A 26,709-nucleotide genomic window follows, 5' to 3' on the forward strand; every position below is an offset into this window, starting at 1 on the left:
CAGATCAAGATTTCGTAGCTCTGGGTAGTACCTGAGCACAGCCCCTCTCTCCACAGCATGCTCCTCTCAAAACCCTGCCCACACAAGAGTTACTGCTGTTCCAGAAGTATTAACTTCTGCTATGGATTGGCACCCCCTTAAGAAATAGGAAGATTGTATGGACACAGGAGTCAATAGTAGCCTAGTTCCTGAGGGAGTCCTGCTGCCAGAGGGGAAGGGGAGGCCAAGTTGTAGCATGGATGGGCCAGCACACCACATAGTTTGTCTTTCTTTTCCACACAGATCCCCGAGAGGCATAGGATTTGGATTCTACCCCTCTGCAATCTGATCTCTCCTGAGGGGAACTTTGGTTGGAAACATAGGATAGGGAAAGCTGTGACATTTCCTAGGCCCTTTCTCACACACATTTACTCTCAGTCCTGTGAGTTTTACCTTAAGTGAGTAAGATACGGCTCAGAATCAGTCTTACCTATTTAATTCTGTATGGAAACTCTAACAGTAATTTTGTGTGGCCACATCTCAAATGTGCTTCACAATAATGGTGAACATAAAATGAAGTAACTTATTTGGATTTTTACCAGCAACTGTAAAAGAGCTGCTCTTTTAAAAATACACCAAGGATATGTCTACACTTGGAGATAGGGGTGTGATAGCCAGCTCAAATAAACATACTCAGAGTAGCTCTCATTGAGCTAGTACATTAAAAATTTAGTGTAGTCATGGTGGCATGGGCAGCCCAGGGGTATATCTACTCGATATATGCGTGAGTATATCTACTCGATATATGCGTGAGTATATCTACTCTACCTGGGAATCCCACTCCTAGCTCCAAGTGTAGATGTAGCCTAACAGACAGAGCCATCAATCACACTGATCAGATTAGAGCTGTATTGAACTGTAAAGGTGTGGGACCAGGGCTTGACCCTCCTTGAGGGGTGGAGGGGAGCTACACCGGCTCGCTACACGCGGTTGGGCCAGGCAGGTCCTGGGGCAGCAAACACAAACGTCCAAAGTTCCGGCCCTGGGTTCGGGCCGAGCTACAATACAGAGTCAAGGGGGGAGCTCAGGCCCTTTGCTTCTGGGCCGAGCAACAATGCAAAGTCAATGAGGAGTTCAGGCCCTCTGTCTCAGGGCTGAGCGACAATACAGAGTCAATTGGGAGCCCAGGCCCTCTGCTTCAGGGCTGAGCGACAATACAGAGTCAATTGGGAGCCCAGGCCCTCTGCTTCAGGGCTGAGTGACAATACAGAGTCAAACGGGAGCCCAGGCTCTCTGTTTCAGGGCTGAGCGACAATACAGAGTCAATTGGGAGCTCCGGCCCTTTGCCTCAGGGCTGAGCGACAATACAGAGTCAATGGGGAGCTCAGGCCCCTTTACCTCAGGTCTGAGCGACAATACAGAGTCAATTAGGAGCTCAGACCCTTTGCTTCAGGGCCAAGCAACAATGCAAAGTCAGTGGGGAGCTCAGGCCCTTTTGCCTCAGGACTGAGCAACAAAACAGTCAATTGGGAGCTCAGGCCCTTTGCCTCAGGGCTGAGTGACAATGCAGAGTCAATTGGGAGCTCAGGCCCTTTGCTTCAGGGCTGAGCTACAATACAGGGTCAATGGGGGCCCCACCCTAAGGCCGGCCGGGGCACCAAAAGCAGAGTCACCAAGCTCAGACCCTTTTGGTTCAGGGCAGAGCAAACAAACAATCTAGAAGCCCAGACCCTTGGGCAGGGTGGGGCAACCAGCAGTTCAGGTGTATAAAGCCCAGGCCCTGGCTCAGGGCAGGGGCAACAAGCAGTTTAGGGCTCAGGCTCTTCAACGGGGGCCGAGCAAACAAATAGTCTTACTGGCCTCCTCAGGGCAGGGAGAGGGGGAGTCTGCCACCCTTGGGAGGGTGGCAGGGGGAACGCAGGCTCTCCCACTCCATTGCGTTCCAGCCCGGGGCCCTAGTAGCGGCTATCACTGCTGACGGTCAGTGGGGATCCTGACCGAAACACACTGACATTGGCTTAGGTACGTCTGCAGCCTGACTGGTGTCGGCTGCCCCTGGGCTACTTCCAATTTCCCCTGGTCTGTGGCGTCAGCCCCCAGGAAGTCCAGCAGCATGGGCTCCTCGCAGCCAGGGCTGGGGGGTAGGTCCGGCAGCTCCTCTGGGAAATCCGGCCAGGCTTGCTCTGGGGGTTCCTCGGGGTAACAGCAGGGACGGGGAGGCTCCAGCAGCTCCCCCCCAGTAGCGGGCGTGGGGAAGCTCTGGCCAGTCAGGGCAACTGCCCTGGGTCCTAGCGGCTTCCCAGTCACGAGCTCCCCGCGGCAGGTCTGCTCCCAGTGGTGGCTGGGCTTCAACTGAGCTCTGACGGCCGGCTTTTGTGCTTCTGGGTCGCCGCCTGACCCTCTGAGGGGCGGGCTCACAGCTCCTTAGCCCCGCTCACTCAGGCGTCCAGTGGGCTAACCCTCTCCTGGGCAGGAGGGGAGCCACACCGACTCGCTCCATGAACCCTTTGTGCCTTTTAGCCCCAGCACTGAGGTAGTGCAGAGCTGCACCACTCCAGAGGGATCACAGGGAGGCATTCTGAGCCTCCCTTAGGTAAAAAGTATTTTGGAACTTCCTGATGTGCAGAGAGTGTACACCCTGTGTACAACCCCTTAGGAGCACACTCTCCTCCCCTCAGAGGACAGTCAGATCCACTGGCGGATATGAAGAGGATCAGGTCCATAGATCCACTTACTCCTCCACTCCTGTAAGATGGCTTTCTTTAGGCACTCATATACCACTATGAGGAGTATGGGGTAAATGCCTGGGTAGACTGAATCCTAGGGGACACTAGCAGAAGCTGTCACTGACCCATACAGCGAGAGCACAACGAACATAGAAAGGTTTGGTCCTACGAGAGGGCCAGCCACAATTTGGCCACCCTGGGCATGTCTACACTGCAATTAGACACCCTTGGCTGGTCTGGGCCAGCTGATTCAGGCTTCTGGGATTCAGACTAAGGGTCTGTCTGATTGCAGAGTAGAATGTTCAGGCTTGGAGTGCAGCACAAACTCTGGCACCCTCCCACCTTGCAGGATCCTAGAATCTGGGCCCTAGCCTGAGCCCAAACATCTACAATGCAATTAAACAGCCCAGTAGCCCAAGCCCCATGAGCCCGAGTCAGCTGGCACAGGCCAGTGCAGGTTTTCAGTTGCAGTGAAGACATACTCTAAGACAGGGGTTCTCAAACTGGGGGTCGAGACCCCTCAGGGGGTCATAAGGATATTACCTGGGCGGGAGGTCATGAGCTGTCAGCCTTCACCCACAAACCCTGCTTTGCCTCCAGCATTTATAACAGTGCAAAATATATAAATAAGTGTTTTCAATTTTTGGGGGGGGGGTAACACTCAGAGGCTTGCTATGTGAAAGGAGTCACCAGTACAAAAGTTTGAGAACCCCTGCCCTAAGAGGTAGGATTGGTGGTACCGAGCGTACAAACACAGTCGATCAAATGAAGTCAGTGTTTTCAGTCCACTGAGTCCTGCCGTCCTGGTATGCGATGGAAGGGACTCCACCATATGATTCTGAAAGAATCTAGCCACTGACTAGGAGACACAATAATCGCTGAAGGGGAAGCATGGGAACAGACTCAGAAACGCAGCCCTGAAAAGGGAAAGAAATACGCTGTGACTAACTTCCATTTAGTTTATCTAATATAGCTGGTGATGGATGACCATGAAGATCACTGTGTAAATCTTGTGTGCTGTGGTGTGAAGGTCACACAGAAAGCAAGTCTAGCTATGGGGTAACTTAGTGACTACATTTGCTTGCAGTGTCTGGACCCCTACCTGATGACCATGATGTAGTCACAAGGCACTATATATAAGTGAGCCTGCACTAAGGCACAAAATCAGCAGTAGATATAAACATCTTTTCCATAGAAGAGTTGTCACTACTAATATATACAACATATAAAACTTAATAAGATATAATAAACACTATTATGTTTTATTGCCAGAGCAGCAGAAAAATGGTGACAGTAAAGAATATTGTCATATTTATACATTTCTTTTGTCCCTTATTTCCTTTTCCAATTATTAGCGTTAGGCTTTGAGGTTTAGTTCATATAAATGTTCAGATATCTCAGAGCTTATCTTGAACCTTCTTGTCCTGGAGGTCTCACAGAGATTTCCAATGCTTCTTTATGAGTTTCTGACTCAAGAGGTTCCAGTTGTAATAGGTGACCACTCTGGATCCCACAGCTGCCAGCATGAATATTCCAATATACAATAACTCCCAGTTCTTGATTTCTCTGGCATGGAAAGATAATTAAAAGCAACAGCAAAATATCCTCAACTGTGAGAGAAATGTGGATTGATGAGGACTTATAAACTATATACTTATACTATATAGATTACTATCAGGAAATGGGAATTAAAGGTAATTTCCTATTCTCCAGTGGTACAGTATAGCTCACTGAAGCCAGTGGAATTAAACTGCCATGAAACTGATGAACATGAGAGAAGTATTATACCTAATGTCTATGGCCCTGAACCATGAGGGCAGAGCATTACACCACATGAAATCCCACTAAAGTTGGTGGGACTCCACACAGGCACACATGAATATGGCTGCAGGATCATTGCCCAAGTTATAACATTGCAAGAGAGATGACAACACACAAAGGGGGGCTGGTTGGAGAAGGAAGAACAAAAGTTACAGAGATGTAGGTCATGTGGTTGCTATATTTAGTAATGCACATCTTGGAATTTTTCATGGTTTAAAAACATTATTTACAACACTGTTCTTCTTTCTCTTTGTGGCAAAGTATGTTCTAAGGAGCGAGTTGAAGGAAAAGAGGAAGGTGAAGGAATTGTAGTGTGGCTCAGGAAGGAGGTTCTAGGCATGGAAGAAGGAACAGAAGCCCAAGTAGGAGAAGTCAAAGGGGATGACTGCAGAGGGTTGGGATGTTTAGAAAGAGGAGACTAGAGAAATACGCAGGAGCTGTGCACAAGTCTCTGAAGGCAAGGATAAGGAGTTTGACTTTGATGTAAAAGGTGAGAGGAAGCCAATGAGGGGATTTGACAAAGTGTTGGACATAGAGAGGTAGGCAGGACAGATGATTTTTGCAGCTGCATTTTTGATGGATTGGTGGGTGAGGTGAGAGACAGTCTAAAGAGACTGCAGTAGTTGGATGCAAGACGATCAAGGTTTGCACAACAATTTTACTGGTGGGAAAAGAAGGATTTCTGAGATATATGAAAGTGAAAAACTGATAGCATTTGGTAATAATGATTTGGAGAGAAGACCATGTCACCACCTTTAGTTCTGGATCTTGCTGTAGCTGCCTCTAGAAATGTTGAGATATTAGGAACATATACATTTATGGAACATTTTTCTATTATATGATCAGTTAAAAAAATTCAAAGATCTTTTATTCTGTTTTACAGAACCGGGCTCCCCACCCCAGAATGTAGAGGTATTAGATGTAACTGCAACAGGAATATACTTGAGATGGTCACCACCAGAGCAACCTAATGGGATCATAACTCATTACGAAGTTCTGTACAATTATGCCAATGACTTATTTATTAAAAATACCTCAGCTACAAGTATTTTTTTAAATGGCATGAAACCATACACTCTCTACAACATTTCCATAAGGGCTTTCACTAGACTTGGCCATGGGAATCAGTCATCATTTCCGCTGCCTGTCAGAACTTCTGAAACTGGTGAGTATATTTCTTAAAAATACTATAATTTGTCCACATTTGATAGCCTGTGGTGACATTTTATGCCAGTTCATTTTACCATAATACACATTTTGATGCCAAATGCTTCACCTGTGCAAAGACTGGGTAGGGAGTGGGAAGGGGAGAAGAGAGTAATGAGAGCATGGATGTAGAATGGGACCCGGTTATGTATTGCAGGAAAAATGTCATTTTTATAGAAAAGGAGGAATTTCAAAAGGCCAGGATTGTTGCTGAAGACAAAGAATTTGAATTTGATGTGGTAAGAGAAAAGAAACCAGTGAAAAAAATTCAAAGACAGATGGTGGTGACCTGGTTGAAGCAGCAGGAGAGTAAGTTGATGTTATTGAAATATTTTGGAAAAGGGAGAGGTAAAATGAAACTGGAGAGAGTTACAGTAGTTAAGATGAAAGTTACTCAGAGCAGGGAAAAGGTATTTTAGTAGTGGGTACCGAGACAGAAGGGTGGATTTTTGAGATACTAACAAGGAATCAACAGGATGTAGTGAAAGATGAGATATTAGGAGTGTGGGGGGAAGGGAGAAGGAAAGAGAAAAATCAAGACTGAGAGACGGACAGGATAATGGAAATACCAATAGGCATGGAGAAGAGAGGCAGAAGAGGGATTAGGAGATTAGACATCAAAGAGCATATGTTGGAGAGGCAGTTAGAAATGCAGGAAACGATGGAGGTCAAGAGGGACGTCTGGAGCAGAGCTGAGAAAAATCTGGTTTGATTTGAACTCAAACCATTTTTTGTATATATTTTTTGTCAGATCAAAAAACTCAAAACTTTTTGGTTTCAAATTGACCAAAATGTTTCTGGTTAATTTGAAATAGTTTTTTCAGTTTTTCAGTTAGTTTTGAGTGAACCAAAACATTTTAGTCAACCCCAAACAATTTTTTTTAGTTTTGTTTTGATTTGATTGTTACAAGTGTTTTAAACCCTTATTTCAATGTTTTCTTTTTTAAATTGGCCATATTTGAATTTGAAAAGCCAATTCAAAACACAAGTCAAAACAAAACATTTCCAAATGGTTGAAATTAAGCATTTTAACTTTCTAATTTTTTTTCCCTATTTGTTTTTTGGCTGAAACTATTCGTCACATTCACGAATAGTTTTGGAGCACAAAAATGTATTTTTAAACAAAATACCCCCTGATTTATTTTTTTTTACTAGTTCTAGTTAGTAGTATAGAAGAGGAGTGATTTTGAATAATTGGTATATCTGCAGTGGGTGAATGATTAGGAATAGATAAGGTCACAGTGAAAGAGAGACATGGAGGAAGAGACTGCACAGATCTCTTAGGGATACAGAGGAACAGGAGAGTATGTGGGGAGCCAATAAATAATAAATTAGTAACCTTGATAAGGGAAGTTGTATTGGAATGGGGAGGACAAAAGCCAAATTGGAAGGGATCATCTGAAGAAGGGTAAGTCAAGGCAATGAGAGTGAACAGCATGCTCTAGGATTTTGGAAATAAATAGGAGAAGGGAAATAGAATGGTAGCAACTGCAAGAGAAGGAAGTTAGGTCATGGTGACGTATTTATCAAGATAGAGAAAGAGGAAACAGACATATGAAGTTGGTGGGAAATACAGATACCCAGCAACTCTGAAAAGCAAGCCACTTTGATAGAGGTTCCTGTGTGTGTATTTTGGAGTCTAACTTTATGTGTTCAGATTTGAAAATTTTGGCCTGTGTCCATTTGGTTAGGCAAAGATGACAATATGATGTCCTGAAAGTGAAACTATTTTGTGCTTACTTAGCTGAAATTTAGCTAATATAACCTGTCATTTGTTTTTAAAAGTCAGTAGGAACCTAGATGCCAAAGTCTTAATGATGACATAACTCTGTAATAAATAACTGCCTCAGACCTTCTAGTTGGTCATTCTCTCCCTTACTAGTTACCACCATTTGTAGCTGAACACCTTGCATCATACAGTGGATTTTATCTGATAAGGAATATGTTCAAGGAAGTATCGTACACTTAGCAATAGGCATGAAAAACTTATACTTGAAGTGTATTATTAATAGGCACGTGTTAAAAAAATAAATGTTGGAAACCTTCACCCATTCTTTAAACTAAACACATTTATTTTAGGTTCAGATCACTCCTTATAGCCTATTCAGGCCCCTCAGGTCCTCCTTTCCTCCTTTCGTGGGGGTGCAGTGAATGCAGAACAATAGGTTTGAATCCAGAACTAGATGGGATACAGAAAAGGGAAGGCAGGCATTTTAAGATTGAAAGTATGGAGGGAACTGGGACCTACTGAAGCATTGTTGTGTTTGAGAGATCCTAAACTAGGAGGATGTTTAGAATGATTTCCCAGCCTCTGATAGAATTCATTCCCTCTCTGGATACCACTAAATCCTAGCCAGAGGTGACTTATCTATGGGGTTCATACAAATATATCCAAAGAGCAAAAATTTTGTATTTTGAATGCAATGGGTTGCATCAAGTGGAAGGTATTTTCAAAATATTTCAGAGGGAGGATACCCAGAACTCCTGTAAAACCCATTTACCCCCTCTCCTTGTCAAACTGCACAAACTGAAAGCTGTGCAGTGATAACCAAGCTTATATTATATTTTTATTTTGTTTCAGAAAATGATTATACAATGTTATCATGTGCTGGTGCCTCCCTTCCTGGTTCTGGGATCTGGGAAAACATGTTTTGTTTTTTTTTAATGGGAAAACAAATTAAAAGATTGCCCAGTCCTTACCTCTTTGCAAGTATGTGGAGCAGCAAAGGCAAACAGAAAAAATGTTAGTGGAAACCATTTGTTAAAATATTGGCAGCACATCAATGAAAAGTCTCTTGAGAGAAAGCCAAGTTGGAAATTCTTGGTGATAGCTACTAAGGTGTCAGGGAAGAATCTCAGCATCACAGGGTGTGGGGAAGTGAGTAAGAAGGTCTTTAGCTCATTTGTCAAGAGGATTCCACCAATTTGTTAAAGGCTGTACATAAAAAACCTCATTATACTGATAATTGCATTATATGTTATAGATACATTTTTCATGTCTTTTTGACCTTGCAGCTCAACTTGTAAAAATATTAAATCATTGCTTTTAGTAAAAAAAATCAAATATTTACAATATACTATATTTTTTTTATTGCTTAACTAATGAACAAAACTTTGACTTGACTCTTTTGTTCAGTCTAAATTTTCCTATTTCAGTTCCTGATAGTGCACCAGAAAACATAACCTACAGGAACATCTCATCTACAGAAGTCGAGTTATCATTTTTTCCACCATCTGTTCCCAATGGGATTATACAGAAGTACACTGTATATCTCAGGAGGATTAATGGAACTGAGCTAAGAATCATAAACACTACTCTTCTGACGATAAGTATTACAAGTCAGTATGTAACAATCTGAAACTTGATAGTGTCCTGGTTGGTTGATGTTGTATAGTTCATGTTGACAAATTCCAGTCAGAAGGAAATATTTAATGATTGTTGGAAATTTAATGTTTACAACCTTGACTTCAATATGCCAATGTCATTAGATGGCACTTTTCGAAAAGATAGCCACCACTGACACTAAATTTAGTACTAATTGTGAATACTAAGACCTTGATCCTGAAAACACTCTCAGATTTAGTTTCACTGACTTCAGCGGGACTACTCAAATATATAAAATGTGTAAGTATTTGTGGGATCAGGGTCTTAATTTTAATACTTCAGTTTTAAACACAATAATCATTTTGTGGAACAAAATGCTTTTTTAATTATGTGAACATGCAGATTTCTATATTAAGAAAAACAGAAGCCTTCACATTCCTGTAAAAAACTAGAAGATATTGAAATACTTCAGATTATGGCTAAAGTTGAGACTTAATTTCAGTTATAAATCTGATTTTGTGGATGTCCCAGTTTCTGAAATACTTTAAAAGGGTAATTTCCACTTAAAAGTTTACACATGTGGACTGTGTCCAGCAGAAAATTGGTCTCCAATCTTAGGTGTTATTGGACAAGACATTTTTATGCTGTGAGACTCAGAAAAAATCATTAAAAAATTCTTCTAAGACATATTTGGCACATCTAATATCAACCTTGAGGTCAGTGGGAGTTGTGAGATGTTCAGCACTTTTGCTACTTATGTACTCAGAAGCCTAACTTTAGTGTTTTTTTTAACTATTTTTAAAAAAAAAATTCACTGAAATCCTCCTCAGAATTTATAAAATAATTTACTGCATTCTTCTTTCTTTAGGTTTAAAGAAATATACCAAATATACAGTTGAGGTGTCTGCAAGCACTAGCAAGGGTGAAGGGATTCATAGTGCACCTCTAAACATACTGACTAATGAAGATGGTAAGTCAGAAAAGAAATTACAATATATCATTGTCCACTTCTAGTGGACAAGTCTTAAACTTTGTTTCGGAGATCTTTGTATGTTTGATTTATATAGGTACTTTCCATTTAGCTTTAATGGATTTTTATTCTTTAATACCTCTATTAGTATAAGTTATGTCAAATCACAAAAGTTCTCTATTTGAAAAGCAACATTGTTATTGTTCTTGTATCTCACCAGCGTCTTCCATTTTTAAGAACCCCTAATTTATTATTTACTATTTTACTATTTACTATTTTACTATTACAGAAGGGCAGCAGTAAGTCAGCTGGAGGTTGTCTCTGCATGGGTGTAAAAGTGGATGAATGAAGAAATCACAGACCCCCGATCCTTTTGCCTCCCAGCACATGAACCTAGAACAGTCATAGTTCTTGTGCTTGGAGTCCTTGGTTCTTCTAAATTGATGAATTTATAGTTATAGTTATTAGTATTGTGTTAGTGCTCAAAAGACCTAATCAGTGGCACTAGAAACCCGAATTGAGCCTGGCGTGGTGAATCAAAGGTAGGGCCAGGGCACTGCCCTCCATACTAGCCAGCAGAGGTGGCCATAATTATCAAAGTGTATGCCACACTTTATTTATTTTAACATCTATGCTCTCTCTCCATCCCATTAGACACAATTCTTCCTGGGGTTCCTGCTGTGGTGGTGTGTCTCTGCAAAACTCCAAAAGTGGCCAGAGGCCGTCATCCACAATCCATACCATGTTACATTGCTCAATATAAATGTTGCTATAATACATCAAAAACAGTTCAATTATATACATTTATGCCATTTGTTTAAAATGTTTTTTCTTTAGAGCAAACATTCATTCTGTATTTTACTAAAGAGTTTGTTAGCTGAATAAGGAGATCTATGAGATAAAGACAAATAATATCTTAGAATCAAGAAATGCCAGAGACATGTGAAATTCAGTATTTGATAGACCTTTTATTGTAGGGCTACCGAGGATAATATAGCAAGTAAACACTAAATACAGCTGTTACTATTTATTGCCAGTAAATACAGGCATTCACAGATTTTATTAAGCCTTTGTTCAGGCAAAATTAAGATTTCTTCCAAAATGTACTGAGAGTAAGATGTTTAAAACATTTATGCTGTCCTCTGCAGTTGAGAAAGACAGTGCAATTAAAGGAAGAACAACAAAAATATTTATAATGTGCCACATGTATCTTACTCCAAAGTACACACTGTTCAGAGCATCAGACCGAATGCTTCACAGATTTGCTAATAGCTATGCTTATGTTCTCACTTTACATGCATGACCACAGCCATGACCTGAATTTTTAATACATGATGCTGTTTTGTTTAATTTGAACAACAAAAGTAATGTTAACATTACAGCATAGTGCAATACCTTTATCTGGTAGTTCAGAAAAAAAATTAACAGTTTTACTTCCCCCATAACACTTTAGTGAAAAATATCATTATTACTAAGCATACAGACAGATACATTTTCTTCACAGCAACATTTGCATAAACCTTAAAATATTTTAATTAGAATGAAATCAAAATGTATTATAACGTTTTTATTTAGCTATGCTATCTCAGTACTTGGTGGTTATACTGCTGTCTGGTGTTCATCTTAGAATAAATTTCAGTTGTCTCATCCATTGAATACATGTATATTTTCTTTCATGACATGTTAACTATATGAACGTGTTCCTTATTTGATGGAGTGAAAAGATTTAACTCTGCATGGTATCCCACATTTTTTTCATCTCTCAATGATATGCTCATCAATTTTCCCATCTTTTGGATGCTTTATATAATTATTTCCAGCTCCACTTCTCCTCAGGGGAACTATTTTGTTATATTTTACATGCATTCACACCTAAAAAGCTCTTGCTTTTATTAGAAGGGAAAAAATTACAATAATATACTTGGACAGTAGGTGAATCAGTGTGACAAACCCATTGCTCTGTTTTCTCATGAAATATTTTTTTCCATTGAATCACAGAAACAGATGTTTTAACACTACCATGAAAAATCTTTCTTTATCATCTGGCTGAAAAAGTAAAGAAGCCTGGCTATAACACCATTTGATATGGATACTGTACCTGTGTGCTTCCATAATTAAATAATTAAAATCCTATTTAAAGATGCTGCATTTAACCATGTCACTCAGATCTTAACTGTCTAACAAGTTGTTGTGTTCTGCATTCTCACTTTATAGCTCCTAGTTCACCTCCACAGTCCCTCTCTGTAAAACAGTTGTCGGGTGTCACTGTGAAGTTGTCATGGAAACAACCACTGGAGCCAAATGGAATTATCCTCTATTACACAGTTTATGTCTGGTAAGATTTTCTGGAAATGGTTCTGAGGATAAATATTAATCAGTAATCTAAAAGGAATGTAAGGTTTTTCTTATAGACCTTGCTGAATATACATTTTTGAGAGTGAATATTAATGTTACTTAAAATACTAGCCTTTCATATACACAAATGCCATTCTAAATAGGGGTATGTGAAAATTGTGCAATTAAATGATTTGCAAGCATCTAAAATATTTTTCAACTGTCTTGGGTTTGCAAAATGAGTTTATATTTAAATTAGCTGGGTGATCTCCCATCCTCACATATTAATTGGACCATTTGGGATCTAATTAACGATCAAATGAGGCACCAATAAATATTATTCTTTGGGGTCTGCTGATGTTTCCAGCTAAAGATGGACAAATATCCTCCTGACTGAATGGAGATGGCCAAGAACTATTGAAAAATGCTGTTTCAGCTCCATTCAGTGGTCCGAGCAAGCAAGGAGTTGTGATAGCAGAAGTCCCTGTCCACTCTCTGACATTAGTACTACCTTGCATGATATTTTGTACACATCATTTCCTGCTACGTCAGCACTTCCCAATACTTTGTTACTATGCCATCTTATCTGTCTTCTTCTCAACTCTGTTATAACACTTATTATAAGTGCTGGATATTATATTATTATTTATTATTTTTATTATTATTATTTTATTTATTTGTTCCTCTTGGAATCTGTCTCTTCCTCCTTCAGAAAAGACTATTGTCATTTTAAATCCCAGTTTAACACTTTTTTCACTCTCTTCTTCTGAGCACTACTTGTTCTAAAGATTTGTGATAGCCTCCTTTTGTAAACCCTACATACTGCCTTTACTGGGGATTGCCACATGTTGATTTGTTTATTCTGATTGTTGATTACAATTATGTATTGTATTTATGGTGTGCCCTTCTATTGCCATTACCCAAGGCATATGGGCAAATAGCTACAGAAATGCATACTATGCAATGTAAATTATGTATGCAAAATGGTGTTGTGTTACAGCTGAGGAGTTCTTATAGATATATTACTACTGAATATGTACTCCTTATTTTTAAAAGTGACCTAAAAGTTTCTCGTGGCGGTAGCTAATTTTTATCTTTTTTCTTAGTTATAAACTTCTGCTTTAAAATAGCGGTAAGGTGAACACAAGTATTCCCACTCTCCAGAAGAGTATAAATTGGCTTTCCACTGCTCCTTCCACTGTACTGGCAAGAGCTAATGTCATCTGCATCTGTGGAGAACTTTGAACTGTAGATGAACTTGGAGCACAAACAGATCTTCCTCATGTTAAGGAATATGGTTTTGATGCATACTGTGTTCAAAACCCTAGGGATATTCAAGATAAAAGAACTTCCTCTTTATTAAAATCTTTCCTTAAGACTTATTATATCTGTGATTACTACAGAATGTATCATTATTAATCATTTTCAATAACTTGTTAACTGAACCATCTAGATCTGCAGATGCCTAAATTAAGTAACCACAGAACTTCACTGACATAACCCTTGTCCTTACCTTCTCTATCTACTCCCTTCTGTGTCTTATCCCCACATACTCTCTCACATCTAAAATTAGATTGTCATTAGCTCTTTGAGGTAAGGTCTTTGGATGAAAATTCCCACTGACTTCAGTGGAGCCAGGATTTCATCCCTTGTCTTTTAAATGATTTAGAACATTTTTAGGTGCTATAAAACAGTCTTAATTAATTGCTAGGGCTGATATGACAAACAAGCTCCTGAACCACAACTTTTCTTAGTGGCAACATTTTGCAGTGGATATAACTAATGCAAGAGCTTCCTAATACCGTGTAAAGAGGTGAAGATAGTGAATGCGGGCCATTTGAAAGCGTAGAAGAAAACTTATCTAAATATTCTAACAACTATATTACATTAGCTATAGAAAATTTAGCAACTTTTCTAATGAAATGAAGCCAAGAATCCACAATGAAGAACTCAAATGTGATCTAATAGTAAAAAAAATCATCGCTTTTTAATGGTTTTCTTGCAAGAATTACAATATTTATAAGTTATAGGAATTTAAGAAAATGTTAGTCTCAGTTGTGTTAGCTGTTTAGCTCTAATGAATTTCTGTAGTGTTGGCTAAGACTTGTTTTTTGTTTGATTTGTGAGAAGTGCCTTTTTAAACTCAACATCTTTGATAATTTTTTAAATAATATAATGGATTTACAGTAGAGGAAACTTCTATTTCTATTTTATGAGTTTCTGTATATGACAATATTGTTGTCTGTGGTATTTTTAGTAAAATGTATTATACTATGCTGCAGTTTTGTCATGAAAATGTATATATGTAATGATTTTCTTCTTTAGGAATACAATGTCAAAAAGAAGTGTTAATGTAACAGAAACATCACTGATGTTCACAGACCTAGAAAATAGTAGTGAATACAAAGTTTATATAACAACAAGTACCAGATTTGGGGATGGAAACATAAAAAGTAGCATTATAAGCTTCAGAACTTCTGAAGGAGGTAAGTGTATGTATAATAATAAATTATACAAATAATCTATAGTTGCATCCATAAGTTTGTGTCAACCTTATTTAAATGTATAAAATAATTTAGGCAAAAGCTGAGATTCCAATGGGGGTCTAATTTCTCTTCATCAAACAGAGCACTACATTTTCCTGCAAGACATTTAAATTTAAAAGTCTTTTTATATTGCTCTTTGAAATGAAGTAAAAAGAGGAGAGTTTAGTTTTATTGCCTTTTGTTCTATCAAGCTGTGAAATAAGGTCCTAAGAAGGAAAGCCCTGACTGTTTAAGTGTGTCTCTCTCACAGACACAGTGTAAAGTGGTTGTAGTCTGAAAGCAATTTTGTAAACATGCCATTGTGGGATTCCAAGTTGATTTGATCCCAATGAATTTCATATATATCAGAAGTGAAAGGTCTTTTTTCTAGGAAACAACACTGTACACTTAACTTTGAAATTCAAGTTAGTTCCTTTCTGGCTCTAATATCACCAACAATAACAATTCTGCAGCTGAAACTTAGGTCCCTATCCTTCAATTAACTGTGTGCATGTTTCTCTGCGCCTTTGTGAAGCCTCAGTGGCCAAAGTATGGTTCTGAATAAGTACATGGGTTTTTCTGCACATAGTCATTTGTAGGATCAGCATCTTAGTCAATAATTCTGTGAATGATGGTGTGAGCTAGAATAGAATCTAACTTGCAGTTCCCTAACTGTATTGGCTCTGCAATGCTGATGGTAGTAAAAAGTGTGAAAAACTTATTTTAGTTAATGAAACACGCATAAAGGATTCTGTATACACATGAAACACATTTGTTAAGAAGATTGCATGCATACATAACGCTTTGTGCACATGCAAGAATTGGAATTTCTATTTGCATAAAACAGTAAGTACACGCACTTGCACATCTCAAGTTGCATAGGGTCACTGAGTGCATAAACTTGGATTTGTGCATGTAAATGTATGCATGTCTTTGACTCTCTGGAAAATGAACGTCTTTGAAAATCAGGTCTTTCAAAGTGTATTGGTAGCCATTAGTTCAATTGTACCTTTCCCACCTCCTCCAGAAATAGGATCTATGCTTTAATATAGCATTTTTTCAAGTCAATAAAGTCCAAATCTTGGGTAATGAAAAGCACAAAAACTTATGTTACATAAACTAAATTTTAATCTTATTCCAGCACCAAGTGATCCACCAAAAGATGTCATGTACAGAAACCTCACTGCATCATCAATAATGGTTATCTGGTCCCCTCCTCAAAGGCCTAATGGGATTATACAATATTATTCAGTTTATTACAAAAATAATTCAGGAATTTTTATGAAGGTAGGTTTCTTTTTATATCATTTTTTGTAGATTTTAGTACAGAAAAATTCATTTACTTTTCTTTGAATCTTTAATGTATCATAAAAGATTAAACCAACTGTACAGTAAATGTCATATTCTTCTTTTTTCACTCCCTTCTCATCACCAGATAATTTTGATTTTTAGCGTGCTATTAAAGGGATAAGTGCATTAGCCTAACCCTGTCCTTGAAATTATTTTTGTGGTATCCTGCAATTTCAAAATTCCTGTGCATCTCAAGGAGCGTTTATGCTATTAAACATGAGAGGACTAATGCATACCAGAAAAAAAGAGTAAATTTCATGCAGAATAAATGATCTAGTGTTCTAGGCTGCAAAGTGAAATGATATGTGCCTAGTGAAATGACATTCTTATATGTTTTTAACGTATTTTTGTGCAATAATGAAAATCAGAAGATAGTGTGGCCATAAGGAAGGATAGAATACTGCCTCATAGTCTGTTGCTCCTTAGTAAATGCAGAAAACATTTTTTCTTTCTAACATAATTATAACATATTATTTTAAAACATAGAAGACAAATGAGGTTAGTACTGTGTTAAAGCATGGAAGAAATGCATTTGTTTATCTGTTATGAATCTGGGCATTAGAATGTGGTTTATTGTGTAGGTATTTCTCATACTCATCTTAACTTTATGCATGATACATATTAACTAGGGCTGCCTATTAACCGCAGTTAAAAATTAATCACGATTAATTGCGCTGTTAAACAGTAGAATACAAATTGAAATTTATTAAATATTTTGAGGCTTTTCTACATTTTCAAATATATCTATTGCAATTACAACACAGAATACAAAATGTACAGTGCTTACTTTATATTATTTTTTATTATAAATATTTGCACTGTAAAAATGATAAACAAAAGAAATAGTATTCACCTCATACAAATACTGTAGTGGAATCTCTTTATTATGAAAGTGAAACTTACAAATTTTTGTTGTTGTTGTTGTTGTTGTTGTTACATAACTGCACTCAAAAACAAAACAATGTAAAACTTTAGAGCCTGGAATGGTGGTTGAAGCATGAAGGGACATATGAATCTTTAGCACATCTGGCATATAAATATCTTGCAACACCGGCTACAATCATGCCATGTGAATGCCTGTTCTCACTTTCAGGTGATATTGTAAACAAGAAGCGGGCAGCATTATCTTCTGCAAATGTAAACAAACTTGTTTGGTTGAACAAGAAGTAGGACTGAGTGGACTTGTAGGCTCTAAAGTTTTACATTGTTTTGTTTTTTAATGCATTTTTCTTTGTACATAATTCTACATTTGTAAGTTTAACTTTCATGATAAAGAGATTGCACTACAGTACTTGTATGAGATGAATTGAAAAATGCTATTTCTTTTGTTTTTTACAGTGCAAATATATGTAATAAAAATAAAGTGAGCACTGTACACTTTGTATTCTGTGTTGTAATGGAAATCAATATATTTGAAAATGTAAAAAACATCCAAAATATTTAAATAAATAGTATTCTATTGTTTAATAGTGCGATTAATCAGGATTAATTTTTTTAATCGCACAATTGATCGCTATTAATTTTTAATCGCTTGACAGCCCTAATATTAACTATATTATTTATTTATTTATTTATTTATTTTATTTGTATAACCATAGTGCTGAGTAGCTCTATTCATGAACCAGGATATGAATTTTTAATTGCTTATATCCATATCATTCAAGAGTGTCTAGAATTTATTTATCAGGGGGTAGGCGTGTTAGCCTGTATCCACAAAAACAACAAGGAGTCTGGTGGCACCTTAAAGACTAACAGATATATTTGGGCATAAACTTTTGTGGATAAAAAACCTCACTTCTTCAAATGCATCTGAAGAAGTGAGGTTTCGTACCCACGAAAGCATACATCCAAATAAATCTGTTAGTCTTTAAGGTGCCACCGGACTCCTTGTTGTTTTTTATAATTGATTTGTTATTTATTTTATTATATATTACTATATGCAAATATAATAAAAGAAAATATAATTTTCCTTAACAAATTTTCAGTTAAAAGCTTTGTGTTTGTGGAAGAAAAAGAAGAAATGTAAGGTTGTGAAGAGAGCAAAGTACAAAACAAGAAATCTGATGTATGTGGGATAATTTTACAGTTAGCGCTTACTGGATTTAGGTATTTATTTTCCTGAAGGTATATGTTTACATGTCACTCTGCAAATATAGGCACTGTTCCTGCAATCTGCTCTGGGCTGGTCAATCTTTGCACTCATGTGTAGCCCCATTGAAATTCGTGGGGTTCTGCATGACTGTAAGATTCTGCCCACATAGATCTGATTGCAGAATGGGAGCCAAAGAGAAGACTCATTTCATGCCCCAAGGAACTCACAATGTAATAATTAACACGTGAGTTAGCTAGAAATACCTTGGTCACACAGTTTGTTAGGAGTAAAATTAGACCATTTAGTTGGGTTTGAGTTTATGGTTGCACGCCTATCTGAAATATGACTGTAAGCATACACATCAAATCATCCCCTCTGCTCCTCTTATCTGCTAGTCCTGCTAGCAGGCCAGGATATGCGTAAGTATCTTATTCTCTTTGAGAATAGGGTGAATGGGGCAATGGCACAATGTGAAGCTATGACCTCAGAGAAACCCAGACTTCGAATTGGCATTTAATGTCAGTTACAGCCTTCATTTTGAAGGACTGTTTAACCTTTTCATCTTGAAAAAATTTGGTTTTAAATATTTTTAATCTAAGTTACATTTTTCCTTGGCACATTTTGCATGTCCACGTTTCATTTTTCATAGTGGTGCTTACTGCATGCCCAGTGTATTCTTCTAACTGATCATAACTTCTAATGTGGTTTGCTAAAAGCGCATACCTTGATGCAGCCATTTTTCTGAATTTATTTTATTCTATGATGATCAGTACCAGTCCAGATTCTGTACATCTCTTTTTATTTCTGTTTAAACAGCTTTCATGAATTTTTACATAATAAAAATTCAGAAATAACACACAAACACACAATAAGAGATGTCATTCCACCATATAATTTCTATATCTTACAATTTTAGGAACTTTCTTGGTTCCTTCATATATTCTTTACATGGCACCTTGTGTAGAAAAAGAAATCTATCCATATACTTTATTCTACAAACCATCTCTTCTGTGGTTGAAAACAAGTACACATAGCTGTTTATTGATTCTCCTCTACAAAAAGTGGGCAATGTTCTATCACTAGCTCTAGCTTTTTAGTTCTACTTTGGTTAACGGTAATTGCTAAAAGTTTGTAATGCCCTTATCTCCATATTTGATCATTGATTTAGAAGCAAACCACAATGAAGATAAAGACGATGTATTCATTTTTCTTTTGCTAAAGATACTTTTTGTTTAAATGATTCAAAAACTATGCCAGAGAGTTTAGAAGCCCAGCTAACTTGAGAAGCCCAGCTTTTCATCTAGAGAGAGCCTTTCTTTACGTTGAAAATTGATCCTACGTCTTCACAATTACCTGCCTTTACCAGTTAGGGAACACTTCATGTGTGTTCTTTTCTATTTTATTAGAAATGAACTGAATGCTTGTCCTGTTTTACTAAATTCTGTATTTCTTTAATCTGAGTTGGCAATAGTTTTCTTAGGGCAAACCTGCAAAACAGTTTTTTTTACTTCCAAAATATTACCTATTCCTGCACACCAGTGTCACATATGCACAGAGCTGAACTGAGGTTTGCAGGGAGGATTAGAGAGATGATTATTTGGAATATATCTCAAATTCAACTGGCTAATTTTACATAAGTATGTGCTGAGATAGGGAAATCTTTGGTCTCAGTTTCCTACCGCAAAAATGGTGCTCAGCTGCTTATTCCTTTCAATCCTAGTGATCAGTTTATACTTACAAGGAAAGGTACTAGAAACCCAGAGCCAGAATGTCAGATGGCATAAATGTACAGAGCTACATTGATGGAAATGAAGCTATGCCAGTATACACCAGCAGAGGATCTGACCCATGCTTGTCTTAATGAAAGTTGAGATTCTCCTTTACATGTGTAGTTCCTCTGAAAACTAGACCTGTGGCTGTTGACTTCATCAGGTCCAAAGTTCAGCTCTGCCTTAATGTATTTGTTATTTACAGATAAACTTACGTACTGATGTTCTAGCTGAGTTTAAATTTTTTTCTCTTAAGGTGAATGACCTAACCAAACCTCTTTTTCCATATTTATATTAGTAATTTAAAGTTTTTTTTGAATAACTTAAATGCATTTGAACTGAAGTTTTAAAAGGCATACTATTCCCTTGATTTTGTTTAAACTAAATTATTTTAAAAAACGATTGTTAGAGCCTCCTTTAAATAGTATATCATGCATTTTTAAATTCCTTAATAAAAAAATTATGACGCTATTTCTGCTCCTCGCTGATGTTTAAAAGGATCTTTTGGGTGGGCCTGACAGCAACAACAACAAACATGCTGAGGCCCACTCCTCTGCCCTGCCCCTCTTTTCTGTTTCTCCAGGAACTCTCCTGCCTCCTCTCTCTCCGTATCCCTTCCAGCTTGGCTGCTGCTGTTACAAGTAAACACTCTTTTTGCAAGCCCTGGGGAAAGAGCATCCACAGAACAGTGAAGCTAATTATACCCACCGGTCCCCACATCCAATAAAGCACTTAAGCATGTGCTTAACTAAAGCATTTTAATGGCTCCATTGAAATAGCGAACTACTGTTAAATACACAAAGTAAACACATTTTAAAAATAGAGGAAAATAAAAGAATGTTTTTCACTATCATAATTAGTGAGGGTCACTAGTATCAAGAGTAGGCACAAAACTTTCAAGTGACTATGTAATTTTAACTAATTCATCCAGACATTTCTATCCACAAATTTGAAGCCACTGTACCACTGGGCAAAGGACCAGAACTCCAAGTCAGGGGAGACCTCAACAAGCTCACTGCACAACAAGCAGTTCAGCTGGGTGTTCTCCAGTGCCCCAAGTATGGAACCACTTACACCCTCAACAGATCAAAGGCCCTTGGGGAAGTTGACTGAGGATGAAGGACCTTTAGGATGACCCAGAGCCAGGACAGTCGCCTGCCACAGTAAAATTAGGTGAGGTGCAGGCTGATGGTCACCAGTGGATGCCACAGCCACTCCAACTCACCCAGGACTCCAGAGAGGAAACAGAGAAACAGATCAGAGAGAAATGGGACAGGGAGGAAACGGCAGATGAGCCAGTGTTGTCTCAGCCAGGTGAGGACTCAATTCACCATTGTTGTTATGGTTGGGGAGAAATGGCATAAGGGGCCTGTCATTGTCTGTGTAGAACCAGTCTCTACTGGGGGATGTTGTGTGGTAGAGGTCAGGCAAATGCTAATTATAACTTCCCTTCTAGACATGGAAACCTCCATTTCCTCTTCCCCCTCCCAGCCTCCATCCTTCCCCACAGGCATTCAGAGGGTGCGCTTCAGCTACTGGTGCATCTGCATTCCTTGATGGGCATAGGAAACCATTACTCCCACTACACCCCTGGGCACCCATTAGTGGTGCCTCTACTGTCCCTGCTGGGTGTGACAACTATCATGCCTCACCCCTACTCTAGTCTCCAATTCCTCCTTCCCCTTGCATCTACATAGGATCCAAGCTGGATTCCAGGCAGGGAAATTAGCAGAGATTTATTGTAAAACACACTGCTGTATGTGCACAAACCAAGCATTATTAATACAAGCATACAAATGCCCATGAAGGCAGGATTGGCACAGAGTGCAAGCAATTGCTTGGTGCATATATAGTAGTGTGCACTCTCTCAAGCTGGAACTAGAGGCAGTCCATACCAGGATATGTAAAGCACTTATATTGTTGGTTGGGTCAGAAAACTTGGAAGTTAGCAAAGGAGAGAGTATTGGTTATGGAGTGGAGTGGAGGCCTTGAGATAAAGGTTTCAGCTTATACCTTGCTGCGATGCACAAAATTAAAGGGAAGAGATTTTCCTTTTTTTTTTAACCATGGACAGAAGGTTTACATACGGTTTCTCTGCTTTATAGGCCCATCTGCACAAGTACATATCATCCACCCTTGCAGAAGGTTATTGACCGTCAGTGCCAGGCTACTGAATCTGAAAGCAGAAGGAGGAAGACAAGGGACAGACTGCTGATGGAGATGCATAAGGACTTTGGTGGAAGGTGTCACTCCCTTTTCTTGCTTCAGAGGGGGAAATGCTGGAGCAGGAGTGCAGCTGAGAGGATGCTGAAGAAAAGAGCATGTGATGACTTAGTACATCGCCCGTGACCATGCCATGTAAGAGCAAGACACCCAGCAGCAGTGTGAGGAGAGTTAGAAGCAAATGATCATGTTTCTGAGCATTATGGCCAGCAGGTGCCAGAACAACCTGGCCCCTGTACCAGCCCAGTTTCAGCACCAGCCTCATCCTACAACCACACACTCTCCTTCATGATCCCACAAGCTGCAGCTAGTGACCCCAGGATGTGGGGTTTGCCAATTCCATGGTCAGGTTTACCTTCATCACCCCACCCCCAAGTAACAATGGTGGAGTGATGACCATGTGCACCCTCCATATATGTGACATGGCACAGTGCCACTTGGGGGAATGACACTTGGCTTAAAGCAGCAGGACTGCTAGTGTGATTTATTTTCAATAAAATCTTTTTTTGTTGAAACCTTGGTTTCTGTGAGTGCTTTGGCCACACTAGAGAGGGAGGGGAACTTAACAACACAGTTTTATTCCAGCATCACCATCACAATTAATGGACTTTAAGAGAAATCTTTCCAATGTGGGAACACTGATACAGACCAGCTGCCTCTGATGCTCCTACATAGCCAGGGGAACTGGGAGCTGGACAGGGGGGAAGGATTGGGCTCCTGGAGCTGCCATCTCTGGCCTCACACCAGCTGCCTCTGCCACCGTAAATCCGGCATGGGGACTAGGAGAGCTGGTGGAGAAAAAGCCATGGATCTTACCCATTGTTCAAGATTTGGATTTCCAGCAGAATGCAGACAATCAACACATGCGGAAGTGAGGTGCTGCAGTAAGCTGCCAGGTGAACACTACTTTAACCCATATGACTAGGAGGGACAGAAAGGGTTTCCTGAAATAATCATGGAAGTTTGGAAGGAATGGCTTGGAATAGTGCAGTGCTAAGAACTAAGGGATATGCCCCAGAAGGCAAACTCCTTTACTTGACTCAGTACTGCAACCATGTGCACACAGTAACTTGAGGATGGCTGAGGTAGCCTTTGCCGTGTGGCCTCAACCTAGGCTAATGCAAGTATAGTACTTCAAGTATTCTTATTGGAACTAACACTGCAGTGAAGACAAGCCCAGAGCAAAGGAGAATGGAAAGAAATGATACTAGCACAGCAGTGACGCAACCTTACTCTTAAGATTAGAAGCTCTGAGATGTCTGTATATCACTGGCTATGACATTATGTAGCTGGAAATGCTTTCTGGGCCAAGAAGACTATTGTTTTCTGCAAATGCTTTCATTGGCTGTGTGTATTGCTTACACTTATCTGTTTTTAATAATCTGATACTTTGCTATTCCAAAACTTCTTTGTGTTTTGATTAAGAAAGGAAGCAGAAGAAGAATTTTTTTCAGCTGTAGCTTCAGTTTGCCAAGAAGTCCTAAGCAGTTTGCTCTTATCTGCAGCCAGAATTAATCGTAAAATGTCCTATAGTGATGAATCCCCAGAATACAATTAGTGCAAGTTTCGTTATTTTGCAAATTGCATCCGAGTAGATCTTTGTGTCACTCTCACCCTCATTATCTGTGCATGCTTTTCTAATATTTTGTCATATCATGAGTTAGAGTTATCTGCCCCTTGGCTGCCAGATTAAATGGTTTCTCTTGTAAATAGATAGACAAGGTGGGTGAGGTGATCTCTTTTATTGGACTACTAAGTTCTGCTGGTGAGAGAGACAAGCTTTCGACCCACATTGAGCTCTCTACAGCTTGAAAGCTTGTCTCTCTCACCAACAGAAGGTCTAATAAAAGAGAGCACCTTACCACCTTGTGTCTCTAATATCCTGGGACCAACATGGCTACAATTACACACCCTTCAAAATAGGGTTTCAATGAACCACCAAAGTGTTATAGTATTCAGGTAAGTTAACTATAGCATTCTATGCCCAAATGGAAAACTGTTGAGAAAATATAAAGGTAAGTTTTTTAAAGCTTTGCATGAGATTTATAGCTGGTGAACTATTAAATCCAGAAGTTAAAACTCTGTTCAGTACTTGGAAATTTTATCTTTAAAAGTCAGGGAATTAATTCCTGTCCTTTGTCTGATCCCCTGCATCAGAAACAAAGGGAATGGTGCTCTCATTCATAGGTGAGTCACTATCTTCCTATAGCTGGATATCAGAAAATTTAATTTAAGTACGTTGGGCCTGATTCTTCATTGCCCTGAATCTTGTATAGTCATTTACACAAGTTCAAAGTGAGATTCCCATTCGCTTCAGAGTAGCAGCCGTGTTAGTCTGTATCCACAAAAAGAACAGGAGAACTCCCACCTTTTCATGTTCTCTGTATGTGTATATATATCTCCTCACTATATGTTCCATTCTACGGATCCGATGAAGTGGGCTGTAGCCCACGAAACCTTATGCTCAAAATAAATTTGTTAGTCTCTAAGGTGCCACAAGTATTCCTGTTCTTATTCCCACTAGCATTAACTTTAATCAGCTACATCAGGGGTTCTCAAACTGGGGGTCGTGACCCCTCAGGGGGTTGGGAGGTTATTATATGGGGGTCGTGAGCTGTCAGCCTCCACCTCCAAACCCTGTTTCACCTGCAACATTTATTACAGAGTTAAATATTAAAAATGTGTTTTTAATATATAAGGGCAGGGGTCACACTCAGAGGCTTGCTGTGTGAAAAGTTTGAGAACTACTGAGCTACATTGAGGCAAAAGGTATTAACTTGCATCTACACTTGGGAAAAGGTTTTGGTTAGGTTTGGATTGGCTAACTTGTTGGATAACTTTGACCTATCTTCGTCTTTTTTGCCTAATATAGACAAATTGCAAGTCAGGGTTCAGGTGCTTTAGTGGGCTGGCAGAGAGACACTTTTATTGTTCCATTTGTGCTGCACCTGTTCAATGTACCAGAAGAGGACTTTGGTTTCCAGCGCTGTCAATGTAGGATGTTTCATGTTTCACTGTAATAACTTTGGGCTAAATTCAGCCTTCAGATATTCACAGGCAAATCCTATTGAAGTCAATGGGAGTTTGGCCCTTTGTTGGTCACAGAAGTAAAATAGTTTCACCAGCATGAAAGTAAAGAAATTAGTCAAATGTTAAATTAAACATATGTGTATTATGACATAGAGCTAATAGACATTAAGATTATTTGCTGAAAAACTAAGAGCCTTCACAGGAGAGGTAGCAGCCAAGTTGGTAAAGAATGATAGTGCCTCTTTTAGAAATGTATTGTATTGCCATTTTTTGCAATTTCATAATGTTTCATCCTCAAATGTGTGCGCGCACACACAAAAATCTCATTTTAATAAGTCAGCTAGTTCGTTAAATATATATTGTTAAAAACAAAGAAACTTCTTCTTTCCTCCCCCCTTCTATCCCTGCCTCCCCCCATCCCACTTTTTTAACAAGGCATAAACCACAGTAAGTTAACTCTGATTTTAAGGAACTGTTGGTGCTTGTGGGGCCAAATACTGGAACTAAGAAGTAGCCCAAATGGCTGGACTGTGCACTTTACAGGAGCTTGGAAAGAATCCTTTCCCCCTGAGGACACATCACAGCTGCCTCTAAAATATAAGGGCAGTGTTAGTCCTGACCACTGGTGCACATGCTCACTGTTCTATAGGGAAGAGTGGCGGGTGGATATGCATAGTCACAGACCCACTACAATGGGATCTGTCTCTGAACCCTGAATACTAGGCAGTCACAGGAAATCCTGGCAAAGCAGAGTCTGACTGTCCACATGGCTGCATGTCCCCTAAATAGGGTCCCTGATTCCTGGGCCACTGCAGAATTGCACTGGTTCTTCTGGGTCATCTTCCTTTACAGTTACTGAGGATTTCACCCATTGAGATTATTTGAATTTAATAGCTCTTACATAAAAATGCATTAATTTTTCTCCTCTGTTTCCAAATTGGTGGTGCTATAAGCAAAAGAATGTATGGGTTCCCTCTGGGGTGATGTGAAATTCAGTTATTGTAACAGTCTCTATCAGTTTGAGTAAAGTGTTGGACATTAATACTCTAGTATCTTTTTGTCAATAATTTATAGTTGATACAGTTTCTGTTTCCCTCCCCTTGATATGCATAAATACATTCACTCTACAGAATATTTTTTTCTAAAAAAGAAATAGCGCATAAACAAAGCCAAGTTAGAAAGAAACTCAGCCATATAAATGTGTAATGTCTACATAGGAAACTAGATAGAAAAGATATAATTATTTATTTGACTGCATTAAACAGGAATCAGTGTGGGCTGACTTGAGCATTAGAGAATTGAAGTGTCTGTTTATGATTAGTACATAGTCTAATATGAGTTGTATGGGTGGGTGGCTAG

General features: G+C 38.9%; 1 protein-coding gene across 1 annotated transcript in view; it reads left to right on the top strand.

Moving 5' to 3' along the window:
- The window catches only part of PTPRQ (protein tyrosine phosphatase receptor type Q), a 149,542-nt gene that overhangs the window by 30,527 nt on the left and 92,306 nt on the right, over window positions 1-26,709 (top strand). The window contains exons 14-19 of the mRNA XM_032806315.2: window positions 5,410-5,691; window positions 8,889-9,071; window positions 9,926-10,027; window positions 12,242-12,362; window positions 14,687-14,847; window positions 16,028-16,173. Of these exons, the coding sequence (XP_032662206.1) occupies window positions 5,410-5,691; window positions 8,889-9,071; window positions 9,926-10,027; window positions 12,242-12,362; window positions 14,687-14,847; window positions 16,028-16,173 (995 nt within the window). The remainder of the gene's footprint in view (window positions 1-5,409; window positions 5,692-8,888; window positions 9,072-9,925; window positions 10,028-12,241; window positions 12,363-14,686; window positions 14,848-16,027; window positions 16,174-26,709) is intronic.

This window comes from Chelonoidis abingdonii, chromosome 1 (genome assembly GCF_003597395.2).
Source record: "Chelonoidis abingdonii isolate Lonesome George chromosome 1, CheloAbing_2.0, whole genome shotgun sequence".
NCBI lineage: Eukaryota > Metazoa > Chordata > Testudines > Testudinidae > Chelonoidis > Chelonoidis abingdonii.